This window comes from Mobula birostris, chromosome 29 (assembly GCF_030028105.1).
Source record: "Mobula birostris isolate sMobBir1 chromosome 29, sMobBir1.hap1, whole genome shotgun sequence".
NCBI classification, from domain to species: Eukaryota; Metazoa; Chordata; class Chondrichthyes; order Myliobatiformes; family Myliobatidae; genus Mobula; species Mobula birostris.
This window is the reverse complement of record NC_092398.1, coordinates 27749115-27761668: the sequence shown is the minus strand read 5'-3', so window position 1 is coordinate 27761668 and position 12554 is coordinate 27749115. Positions and strand designations below refer to the sequence as shown.

Sequence of the window (12554 nt, the reverse complement as noted above, 5' to 3'; positions counted from 1 at the left end):
ATTCTCCTGCCTTCTTCCTGTAACTTTTTGTTCCCTTACTAATCACGATCCTATCACCCTTCCCTTTAAATAATGACTTAGCCTCCTTAGTCAATATTCGGTAGGTATGGTGGTGAATGCAGTGTTGCCTGTTTTCATGCTGCTGAGAGGGGCAAGTTCAAAGGGGATGTTTGGGGGAAGTCTTTTTACACAGAGAATGGCTGAGCCTCGAATATGTTGCCACATCTGGTGCATTGCATTCAGTTCAGGTCTCTCCATTACAGGAAGGATGTGGGGGCTTTGGAGAGAGTGCAGGGAAGGTCCACTAGGATGCTGCCTGGATTAGACTGTATGAACTAGAAGGAGAGTTTGGACAAACTTGGGTTGTTTTCTCAAGCTCCTTGGAGGCAGAGAAGGGCTGGCCTGATACAGGTTCATACAATAATGAGTGGCATAAATAGGGAAGGTGATCTTTTTTTCCTAATATAGAAATGTCAAATACCAGGGGATAGGTCTAAGGCAGGGGTTTTGAAACTTTTTTTTTAATACCATGGATCAATACCGTTAATAGCGGGGTCTTTGGACCCCATGTTGGGAACCCCTGATCTAAGGTGAGGGCGAAAAGTTTAAAGATGGGGAGAAGTTTATTTTTTTCACAGTGGTGGGTGCCTGGAATGGTCCAGGATGCTTTCTGGATTTAGAGAGTTTTAGCTACCTGCACGGGCTGGGTTGTTACCTCGAGAGTAGTGGAGTTCCCTTTTTTTTGCCCCAGGACAGAGGGAGGAAAAGAGATGTGCAATGTATAGGCTATGTTTGTTTTTTTACACAGAGTGGTGGGTTCCTGGAGTGTGCTGCTGTGAGGAAGTGGTGGGTGCAGGCACAATAATGGCTGTTAGCTGGGAATGGAGGCATCCCGGCCATGTGCAGGCAGAAGGGATTGCATTTAATTCCACATCATGTTCCAGCACAGGCACAGTGGACCAAAGGATTTGTTCCTGCACTGTTATACTGTTCTCAGTTCAGTTTATTATGTTGTCTCAGATTTGAAGTCCTGAGGCAGGGGGTATTGAGAATGGCTAACTAAGCTGAAGTGGTCCGACTGGAGCCCACAGGTACACCAAGCAACTGGGAAAATAATTGACATGTCACAGACTAGAATCTAATCCAGAGGTTTCAGTGTTTATATATAGAACAACAGATCACTAGGGAATGGGTTACAGGCTTATATCTGATCCAGGGATTCAGGGGTTTATATATAGAATAACAGATCCCGGGAGTGGATTACAGGCTGAGAACTGGTTCAGGGGTTAATATATAGAATAACAGAAACCCTGAGTGGGTTACAGGCTGCGATCTAACAGTGTTTGGGATGTCTTTATATAGAATATTAGATCCCTAAGATTGGGTTATAGGCTGGGAACTGATCCAGAGATTCAGGGTTTTATATATAGAATAACAGATCCCTGGGAGTCGGTTACAGGCTGGGTTCAATGATTTGAAAACAGAATAACATTTACCAAGGAATGGTATACGGGCTGGAACCTAACTGGGGAAAGTGGTAGGGTTATATAGAAAATAAAGGTCCTGAATATGGGATAATGGTCGGCCTTTATTGCCCAAGGATTTGACCATGCCTACAATAATGTTCCTAGGTCTCATTCTCGCCATGGAATTAAATCAATCAGAATTATTGCCCCTGACTTATATGATGTGAAATTTGTCATTTCAGTTCAGCACTGTACAGGTCCTTTGGCCCACAACATTGTGCTGACCTTTTAACCACAGTTAATTTAAGGCTTCCCTCCTACATAGCCCTCTTTTTCTTTCATGCATGTGCCTATCTCAGAGCCTCTTAAGTGTTTTTAAGTTATCTTCCCTTACCACCACCCCTGGCAGGGTGTTCTACATGCCCACTACTCTCTCTGTAAAAAGAAAATTGCTACTTGTGGCATCTACCGCACTTCCACCAATACTTCCCTTCGATCGCCTTAAGAGTGCACACACTCATATTAGCTATTTCCGCCCTGGGAAAAGGTCTTTGGCTGTCCATTCTGATCTATGCCTCTTATCATTTTGTAAAACTCTCAAGTCACCTGTCATCCTCCTCATCACCAAAAAGAAAATCCCCAGCTCGCTCAAGTTTTCCTTATAGGACATGCTTTCTAATCCAGGCAGCATCCTGGTAAATCTCCTCTGCACCTTCTCTAAAGCTTCCACATCCTTCCTACAAGTGACCAGGTTGAGGGATATGTCAGACACCCACAAATGGAATCAGCTTGGGAAGACTGCGTTGTTTTGGCATGGATATGGTGGGCTGAAGGAGCAGTGTCTGTGCTATGATAAAGATAAATCTTGTCTCTTCTCTTACTGTAACATTTCTGGGTCTGGTTATTTTATCTAACCCTTCTGTCTAATAGAGACCTCCATTTTTCTATCATCTGTGTGCCTGTGAGTTGCTTAAATGTCCCTAATGTATCTGTCTCTACCACCACCCCTTTCAGGGCGTTCCACACACCCATCACTCTGACATCCCACCTATTCTTTCTTCCACTCAGATTTGTTATTATCTATGGCTACCTCAGGAGATGCTGGCTGGTGGCGCAGTGACATCAGCGCCGGACTCCGGAGCGAAGGTTCCCGGGTTCGAACCCAGTCGGGCCGCTCCCGGCCGCGCTTTCCATCCATGCTGGGATGAGTGTCGAGCTCCCAACTCGGCCTCGTTAAAAAGAAAAACTGCTCTGTGAGAAGGATGTAGGGGACCACTCACAGAATATTTCCTCCAAGACAACCACTTGGAAAAAGTGGTTGCCGAGGCTCTGGCAGAGTATGGCACACAAAAAAAACCCCAGGAGAAATGTGCTGGCTATCTCCTTGATCTGTGCCTCTGATAATCTTATCAAGTCAGCTCTCATCCTCCATCACTCCAAAAAGAAAAGCCCTAACTCACTCAGCAATACAGAGCAAAGACAAAAACTTCCAAAATTGTGCAAAATTTAAAAGAATAATGAGTTACTGTTCACCATCTTTTTGTAAACCTGAAAGTGGAGGGGATGAAGCTGTTTCAGGTTTTTGTACTCCTCCCCCTACCCCGCCCCACTTCCCCAATGATAGTAATGGGAAGTGTAACTAGTGAAATTTGGTACAACAAAGGGTCACCAGATTGTTTCCTGGAGTGGGGATCTCTCCTGTGAGGACAATTAGTCCAATATTCTAAAGTTCAGAAGAATGAATTGAGATAATAAGATATTAAGAGAATCAGTGGATATAAGGTTAGTACTGAATGACGGAGTGGAGATACATCTCTACCAAAGGAGGAGTAAGGCACTCCTTCCCTCTGCTAGCCAACAGGTGACTCTTGGGCAAGTTGTAGCACCTGCTTAGTCCTCCCTCGATCAGGGTCACGTGAAGCCATGGGAGCGGGTGGTTGATGGTCGTATGAGCAACCGGTGCAGATCACAGGTCCTGGTTATGTGACTGCTGACACCAGGCAGACAATCTCTGAAGAGTATTGAGAATGGCCCGTGTCACCTGTCTTGTAAAGACACTGCCCAGAAGAAGGCAATGGCAAACCACTTCTGTAGAAAAATTTGCCAAGAACGGTCACGGTTGTGAGAGCATGGTCACCCACATCATTAGACATGGCACATAATGATGATTAAGGTAAATAATCAGCCTTGATCTTGCTGGGTGACTGAGCCAATGTGAGGTCTGATTGACCACCCCTTGCCACTTGTTAGGTGGGTCATTATTAGATTCATGCCCAGACCATGTCAGAAGCAAGGCAGTGTCTCCTTTGCATGTGTTGGAAAAGCTCTCGATTGGACTGTGGTCTTGTTTTTGTTTTTCAGCTGATGGACATGGGCTTCACACGAGAGCATGCCATGGAGGCCCTGCTGAACACCAGCAGCATGGAGCAGGCGACAGAGTACCTGCTGACACACCCTCCCCCACTCCTGAGTGGCACCGTCCGCGTGAGGGCAAGTGTTAACTTTTTCCCTTTTTAAACCGGCTTACCTTTTGTGGCTGGAGGCTTCTGCAATCCAATGATTCGGAAATTAAGAATGAGGTGTATTGTTGCTTACGATCATTTTATTGAGTGTTACAAGAGCAATGAAAGAAACGTGGTAAGACAGACAAAAGCAGGAAAGAGAGGGGGGAAAGAAAGCAGTGGTCAGCATGCTGGTGATGAGCTGCATGGCCTGTTTTTGCAATGCATAAGGCTCGGGATTCCACTTAGCCAATGGTCCCCATTAAAATGTGCGAATGTAAGAAAAGAGACACGAGATGCTGGAAACCTGGAGGAACTCAGCGGGACAGGTAGCTTCTGGGGAGGGTAAATTGGTTTATTTTTGTCACGTGTACTGAGGTACCGAGAAAACGTCTGTCTTGCACACCATTCAAACAGATCAATTCATTATACCAGTGCATTGAGGTGGTACAAGGAAAAACAATAATAGAGTGCCGAGGAAAGCGTTACTGTTACATAGAAAACTAGTGCACACAGACAATAAGATGCCGGGTCATGTTGGACCCTGATTCAAAGGCCCCTCGGAAGTTAAGAATGAGGCATAAAACTTGTTCCTAACAATCAGTTTATTAAGTATTACAAGAACAAAGAAGATGAAGGGCGAAGAAGCATGAGGAGAGAACAAAGAAGAGCAGAGGAAAAGAGTAAACAATCGTGTTCTGTACTTGCACCAGACCAGTGATAACAGTAAATTCCATTGAAGTTCCAGTTGAATAGCCAGATTGATGTGACATCTGCCACTGAAACCAGGAAGTTCCCAGAAAAATACAGAAACAACTGTGACTACAAAAAAAAGTTGCTGAACAATTACATTTATATAGATGATTATATAAAAGGACAAACAAGCATAAGGATGTTAAGCTAGAAAAATAACAATTATATAGGCCAATCCAGCGGGAGGTTTGGGTCCAGCTGCAGAGTTGCCTCATGTCTGGCACTTCTGTCATGTTTCCGGCTTCACTTTCTGACACCAATAAGTAGCGCAAAAAGAGTGGAGTGGGCGAAGGTAGTGATCATGGGTTCAATGTTCATTCAGAAATCGGATGGCAGAGGGGAAGAGTCGTTGAGTGTGCGCGTTGAGGCTCGCGCACCTCCTTCCTGATGGTAGCGGTGAGACAAGCACGTATCCTTGATGATGGGGGTCCTCAGTGATGGATGGCCTCATTTTAAGGAAGCTGGATGCTGGGGAGGCGGGTATCCGTGATAGAACAGGCTGAGTTCACAGCTTTTGGCAGCTTCTTTCAGTGCTGTGCAGTGCCCCCACCACCTCCCCTATACCAGACGGTGATGTAGCCAGTTAGAATACTTTACAGTGCCAGTGATTGGGGTTGAATTCTCTCCAGTGTCTGCCAGGAGTTTAAGTTCTCACTGTGACTATGTGGAATTCCTCTCGGTTCTCTGTCTTTCTCTCACATTCGACAGCATGTCTTCAAACTGTGTTGGTCATTGACACCAAACAACACATATTAGTGTATGTTTCCGTGTACATATTACAAATAAAGCAAATCTCTGTTAACATTCTCCAGCTTCACCTTGCTCCACTTGACTTATTTCCTCTTTAGTTAGCACCTGGAGAAGAGAGGATGCGAATAACAGCTCAATGTTGAATTTATTGTCACATGCACGAGTACAGGTATGCCCAGGTGCAACGAAAAACTTGCAGCACCATCATAGGCAGAGAGCATCGTAAAAGCAACACTCAAGGACAAGAAATCAACATAAGTTATACGCAATTTTTATGTAGAACCAAAATGCAAAGACCATTGTTGTGTCAAGTGGGCACAGTGTTGCTGTACTGGGGTAGAGAGAAGGGTTTTGCTGGTTGGTTTAAGAACCAAACGTTTGAAGGGAAGGGGCTGTTCCTGATCCTGGTCATGTGGGACTTCAGGCTTCTGCATCTCCTGTCTAATGGTAGCTGCGAAAAGATTGCATCGCCCAGATGCTGGGGATTTTTGATGATGCAGCATCTCCTACAGAGATTGAGGATGGTGGGGAAGGATGTGCCATGATATATTGGGCTGAACACAATTACAATAGAAGTCCATTGTAGTGCAACGAGTTGCTGTAACGAGGTAATGATTAGTGTTGTGCCAGTTGGTTCAAGAATCAAATGATAGAAGGGAAGTCGCTGTTCTTGAATCTGGTGGGGTGGGACTTCTGTATCTCCTGCCCAATGAGAGCTGTGAGAAGAGAGCAGTGGTGACCACTTTGTTCCAAAAGAGATTGTGTATTTTGGTTCTAATTGTGTTGTTTCTCATTAAAAATTGTGTATAAATTGTTTATTTGTTTTCTCTGTGAGTGATGCTCTGTGCCTGTGATACTGCTGCAAGTTTATGGATATTGCCTTCTTTAGGCAGCACCTCCTGTGGTGAGGAGGGGTGCGCTTTGTAATTCGGGCAGAGTCCAGTACTCTTTTCAGCTGCTTGTGCTCCTGTGCTGGCGAATTACATGATGCATCTGGTTGGGATATGTTCAACAGTATGTCTGTTAGCCTGTTTGGTTACATGTCGAGCCACCTCGGTCTCCTAGTGATGCTGATGCACCTCCCTTTTGATTGTGTCCGTGTGCTGGTCCCTGGACAGGGTCACCTGAAAGGTTAATGGTTTTTGTTTACGATTGTTACACGTACCACAATAATGTTCATACAGATCAAATCAATGCTCAGTTCATTGAGCTAGAATAACAATGCTGAATAAAGCTTAAAAGTTGTCATATAAAGTGCTGTGTAGGTAAATGATAAAATGCGGGGTCATAATGAGGTAGATTGTGAGGTTGGGTCCATTTTATCATACTGGGGAACCATTCAATAGTCTTGGAATTGGCTTATTATTGTCACGTGTACTGAGATAGAGTTCACAGCTTGTATTGCATACTGTTCATACAGATTGGGCTGATCATGCTGTACTTCTCTGCAGCTTCTTGTATATTGGGTATTGAGGTGGAAAACAATGACAATGCAGAATGAACTGTAAAAAGCTCAGTACAGGTAAACAATAAAATGGAGGGTCATCTCGAAGTAGATTGTGAGGCTGGGAGTCCATCTTATCATACAAGAAGTCTGTTCTAGAGTCCGATAACAGCAGGATACAAGCCTTCATGCTCAGGAATTGAAAGCTATTAGCTCTTGTGTAAATTGTAAGTTAAAGGGAAATCATACTACTCTCTCTCTCTGCCTCTTCATGTCTAATAGTTATTTTTACTTGTTCACAGGAGCTCAGCATGTCTGAGGAGGACCAGATGATGAGGGCAATAGCCATGTCACTGGGTCAGGATATTCCAATGGACCAGAGTACAGAATCACCAGAGGTACTTTAGCATGAAACATTTATTTTTTTTTAATTTAGAGATGCTAAACGGTAATACCCCTTCTGGACAAACAAGCATGCGCTGCCCAGTCATGCCCATGTGACTGACTTGCTCGTCTGTAATATGGGAGGGAACCCACATGGTCTTGGGGCCAATGTACAAACTCATCAAAGCAGCAGCAACTGAACCCAGGACACTGGTGATGTAAAGCATGACTGTAACTGCTGCGCTACCTTGCTGCATAGCCCTCCTATGTATGTGCCCAGAAACCTCATGTTACCTGAATGCACTGAGTATGAACAGTCTGCAAGGCAAGTTTTCCACTATGCCTCCGTGCATGTGCCAATAATAAACTGATTCCAGTTCTTCTGGTGACATTTATACCAATCTGAGGCACCACTCTCCCACCTTTCATTGATCCCATCAGACAATGGAGCAGAATTAGGCTATTCAGCCCGTTGAATCTGCTGCACCATTCATTCATGGTTGATATATTATCTCTCTCTCCTCCATTTTCCTGCCTTGTTGTTCCCAGCAATCATGCTGGTGTGTCCTGAGGTGCAAAGGTTTGCTGAAGTCCACTTTCCCCAGTAAAGAGATCATTTCAACCCAGATTTCCCAGACTCTGAGACGATTTAAGACCCAGAATCAGGATAATGTATACTATCACAGACACATGCCATGAAATTTATTGTTTAGTGGCAGCATTTTAGGTAATACATAACAAATGACTATAACTCAGAATCAGAAGTATATGTCAAAAATTAAATACATAGTGCAAAAATTGTGAAGTAGTATTCATGTCAGAGGAGCCAGGCGGGTCCAAGGAGAAGAGAGTCCAAGTAAAAGAGGTGCAAAAGGTGGTCTGGTCATGTACCAGACTGATTCTATTGAAATTACAACAGATAACATTAACTCATCAGATAACCCCATTCAAGTAATATTACACCTGCCACTAAAACCAAGCAGTTTCCAGAAAAATACGGAGGCAATTACAAAATGGAAAATTCGCTGAACACTTGCATTTCTTTAAGTGATTATATAAAAACAAAAACAAGCATAAGAAAGTTAAACTACAAGAAAAGTAACAGCCCAATCCAACGACTCTGACATGGCCTCTCTATTGTGGCCTTCTCAGATCTGATGTGGGTACTGTTGTGTGGGTGATATTTACACTTGGGTGTTGTATGTGACCTCAGGTCTCAGTTCCTCGTGTGCGAACTGACCTGCCTGACTTGTCCTATGGGCCCAGTCCTCACTTCTCTGCCCTTCCGCCCCAGGAAGCAGCCCGTCGCAAGGAGGAGGAAGAGCGCAAGGCCCGTGAGAAGCAAGAGGAGGAGGAAGTGAAGAGCCTGGAGCGGTACCAGGATGCCGAGCCCCTGGAGCCCGACGAGCTCAATGCGTTCACAGAGAAGATGCTGCCTGGCTGCTTCCACCTGCTGGATGAGCTGCCGGACACAGTGTACCGCGTCTGTGATCTGATCATGACCGCCGTCAAGCGCAATGGAGCGGACTACAGGGACCTGATCCTGAAGCAGGTTGTGGAGCAGGTGAGTTTCCGTGTTCGCCAATTTTCAAACTAACTATTATTGACATGTATACCAAGATGCAGTGAAAAGTTATTGCTCTGTGCCATCCAGGCAGATTGGTTGCATACACAAGTCCTCAGTATCAGCTTTATTATCACTGACGTTTGTTGTGAAATTTGTTTTATGGCAGATGAAAAATTACCATAAATTACAATTGCAATGAGGGAAAACGAGGTAGTGCTCATGATCGGTTCAAAAATGCTTCGATTAAAGCATTGAGTTTGAGCCTTCAGGCTCCTGTACCTTGTCCCCGATGGCAGTTGTGGGCGAGCAAATGGTTCCACAGTCCATTATCCAGAACAAATTCAAACCAAAAAAATAAAGCCAGTTAACAGACAGTGAATTACATATAAGATTTCTGTTAATTCTTCATTCTTCACAAATTTGCTTGAAATCACTGCCGTTTCTCTCCACAGGTATGGGAAGCTGCCAATGTCCTCATCAAAGCAGCACTGCCCCTGACCACGAGCGACACAAAGACTGTGGCGGAATGGACGAGCCAAATGGCCACGCTGCCGCAAGCATCCAACCTTGCCACCAGGATCCTGCTGCTCACGCTGCTGTTTGAGGTACCCGCTTCACATCCTTTGTACTTCAGAGCCAGTGGGCCCTTTATTCAGGGCAGGGGGAGGGGGTCAATGAAATGAATGCACAGAATGCCGTAGGATGGTGTGGGTGTTAGGGATGGAAAGAGAGCTGTGCTGTTAGTTGCCACGTTAGGTCCCCATGCGGTATGTTGGAGGTGGTTCCCCAGTGTCGGTAAATGGCCGTTTGTAAGGTGGCAAGGAATGTCGAAATATGTCTGCCTAGTGGTCACCAATTAACCAGAGCAGATTACAGGGGAATGTCATCTCTCATTGGGATTGGGTAGTCTTCAGCAATTTTAGAACATAGTACAGAGCAGGAACAGGCCCTTTGGAGCAACGTGTCTGTGTTGACCACGCTGCCAATCTCATTAGGCCCACCTGCCTACATGTGGTCTATATCCCTCCATTTCCCGGTGTTCTTTTAAACGGGGTTGGTGTGCCATGTTGGCGCTGTGATGCGTGGCGACACTTGCCCCCAGTACTCCCTTGGATGTTAACCCAGACGGAACATATTTCACTGTGTTTCAGCATACTTGTGATAAATAAATCTGAATCTTCCCTACCTCCCTCTGTCAAAATGCCTCTTAGACATTGCTTTCATTTCAGCTTCTACCACACGCCCCGGCACCATGTTTTACACTACACTTTATTTTTTCGACAGATTGGGAATTCTAAAGAAGCCTTGCAGGGTACAGGCAGTCCTCAGGTAACTGCAGGGTTCCTTTCTGTTCTGTTTGTCAGTCGGAGCGGCAGCAATGTGTGAGGGATGGTCACAGGAACAGCAGTGACAGAAGAGTGAATGGGCACCTGACTACCCAGCCACCTGCCATTTCTATTGTCAGGGCTGCCAGAGGTTGTAGCCTCTACTTGACTATCTGAAAGACTGCCCCTCAAGTTCTGGCTACTCAGAGTGCGGCAGATGTCCTGTTTGCTTTGCCCCTCGGCCTGGCCAAGCCACCCATTCACAAGTCCATTCATAGTGGGGGTGTCTAGGACCAGAGGGCACAGCCTCAGAATAGAAGCCTGTCCCTTTAGAACAGGGATGAGAAGGAATTTCTTTAGCCAAAGGGTGATGACTCTGGAATTCATTGCCATAGACAACTCTGGAAACTCAGTCATTGGGTATATTTTAAGCAGAGGTTGATAGGTTATAGATTAGTGAGAGTGACAAAGGTTACAGGAGGAAGGCAAATGAGATTGAGAGGGGTGATAATTCATTGGTGTAGCAGATGTGATGGGCTGAATGCCTGATTCTGTTCCTGTGTTTTATGGTGAAAGCAGATGGAACAGTGGATTTTGAGAGTCTGGTAAACACATGAAAATGCAAGGAGTGGAGGACTGTGTGTGGAGGATTTTGGGAGGGTGTGAAGAGGTTCACCAGGATGCTGTCTAGATTAGAGAGTGTGAGCTATGAGAGGTCACCAGAAGAATTGGAATAAGTTTATTATTGTTACATTACTGAGATGCAGCGGAAAATTAGTCTTGCATACTGTTCATACTCAGTGCATTGCGGTAACACAAGTTAGTGTGTGATCATTTGAGTTGAGTAAGATGTTCTTCCAAGGGGCTGTCTATGATGGGTCCTCTTGTGGCTGTAGAGGCCGATCCAGGATCCACGACTTCTGGTGCAGTGTGGGCACGGGTAAGTGGTGGCTGCAGTTAGTGATTGGATCTTTTGGTTGACCAGTACAAGATAAAATAATAATGGAGAATAAAGTGTAACAGAGAAAGTGCAGTGCAGGTAAACAAAGTGCAAGGTCAGAATGAAGTAGACTGTCATGTCACAAGTCCATTTTTTCGTACTAGGAAACCATTAAATAGTATTAAATCAGCATGCCGTAGAAGCTGTCCTTTAGCTCGGTGTTATTCACTTCCAAGCTTTTGTTTTTTCTACCCAGTGGGAGAGGGGAAGAATTAAGAATGTCCAGAGTGAGTGGGGTCTTTAATTCTTCAAACTGCTTTACCAAGGCAGTGAGAAGTGTGGACAGAATCCTCGGAAGGGAGGCTGGTTTCTGTGATGTGCTGAGTTGAGTCTACAGCTCTCTGCGGTTCCTTGCATTCATGAGCAGAGCAGTTATCATGCCTTTTGACCCGTGATGAGTAATTGTTAAATGCTAGGAGTTGGCCTGCTTGAAAAACTGTGGATGCCTGTGGCCAGCTTTAGCTGGGGACTGCTCCTAAACCACCTGCCTATTGTTACAGGAACTCAAGCTGACCTGTGCCAGGATTGTGGAGACGAGCGGTATACTGGATGTCTTGATTAAGTTGCTGGAGGTGGCCCAACCGTGCCTTCAGGCTGCCAAGGAACAGAAGGAGGTGCACACACCCAAGTAAGTGCTGGAGGTTGGATGGAAGTGAGGGAGATGTGCCTTTTATTCATCTCCTGGGCAATTTTCTCTCACAAGACTTCCAGCTGGAGTGTTCTCACACCCATAGGTGCCTTATAATCTCCTCCTGCCATACCTCAAGTTTATTGTTACAAGCACAGGGCTGTATTCACAAGGAAAACATAAATCAAACCAATAATTTGTCACTTGCAAACTTCTAACTCAACCCACTCACGAGTCTGTAATCTATAATATATGTACACATGCCCCAGCATAAGACATGTAAGCAGTGTATACAATCAAATTATAAGTTAGGGTGGCACGGTCGCGTAGTGGTTAGCACAGAACTTTACAGTACAGGTGACTAGGCTTCAATTCCTGCCACTGTCTGTAAGGAGTTTATACATTCTCCCTGTGACCATTCAGCCCATCAAGTCTCATCCACCATTCCAGCATGGCTGATTTGTTATTCCCTCTCAATCTCATTAGAGTCATAGTGATGTACATCACAGAAACAGGGCCTTTGGCCCATGTAGTCCATGCTGAAACCATTTAAATTGCCTACTCCCATTGACCTGCACTGGGACCATAGCTCCACAATCTGTGTACCTATCCAAACTTCTCTTAAAGGTTGAAATCAGCTTCACGTGCTCCACTTGTGCTGTCAGCTCATTCCACACTCTCACGATCCTCTGAATGAAGAAGTTTCCCCTTATGTTCCCCTTAAACTTTTCACCTT

At 45.1% G+C, this 12554-nt stretch overlaps 1 protein-coding gene across 10 annotated transcripts in view; it reads left to right on the top strand.

Moving 5' to 3' along the window:
* Positions 1-12554, top strand: part of huwe1 (HECT, UBA and WWE domain containing E3 ubiquitin protein ligase 1) — a 279725-nt gene that overhangs the window by 136985 nt on the left and 130186 nt on the right. For 8 of the 10 annotated variants that reach the window (XM_072246462.1, XM_072246463.1, XM_072246464.1 and 5 more), the window contains 6 exons: positions 3828-3956; positions 7217-7312; positions 8593-8862; positions 9318-9470; positions 10150-10194; positions 11691-11818. In XM_072246462.1, the coding sequence (XP_072102563.1) occupies positions 3828-3956; positions 7217-7312; positions 8593-8862; positions 9318-9470; positions 10150-10194; positions 11691-11818 (821 nt within the window). The remainder of the gene's footprint in view (positions 1-3827; positions 3957-7216; positions 7313-8592; positions 8863-9317; positions 9471-10149; positions 10195-11690; positions 11819-12554) is intronic. The other 2 variants (XM_072246465.1, XM_072246460.1) reach the window with 1 other exon arrangement.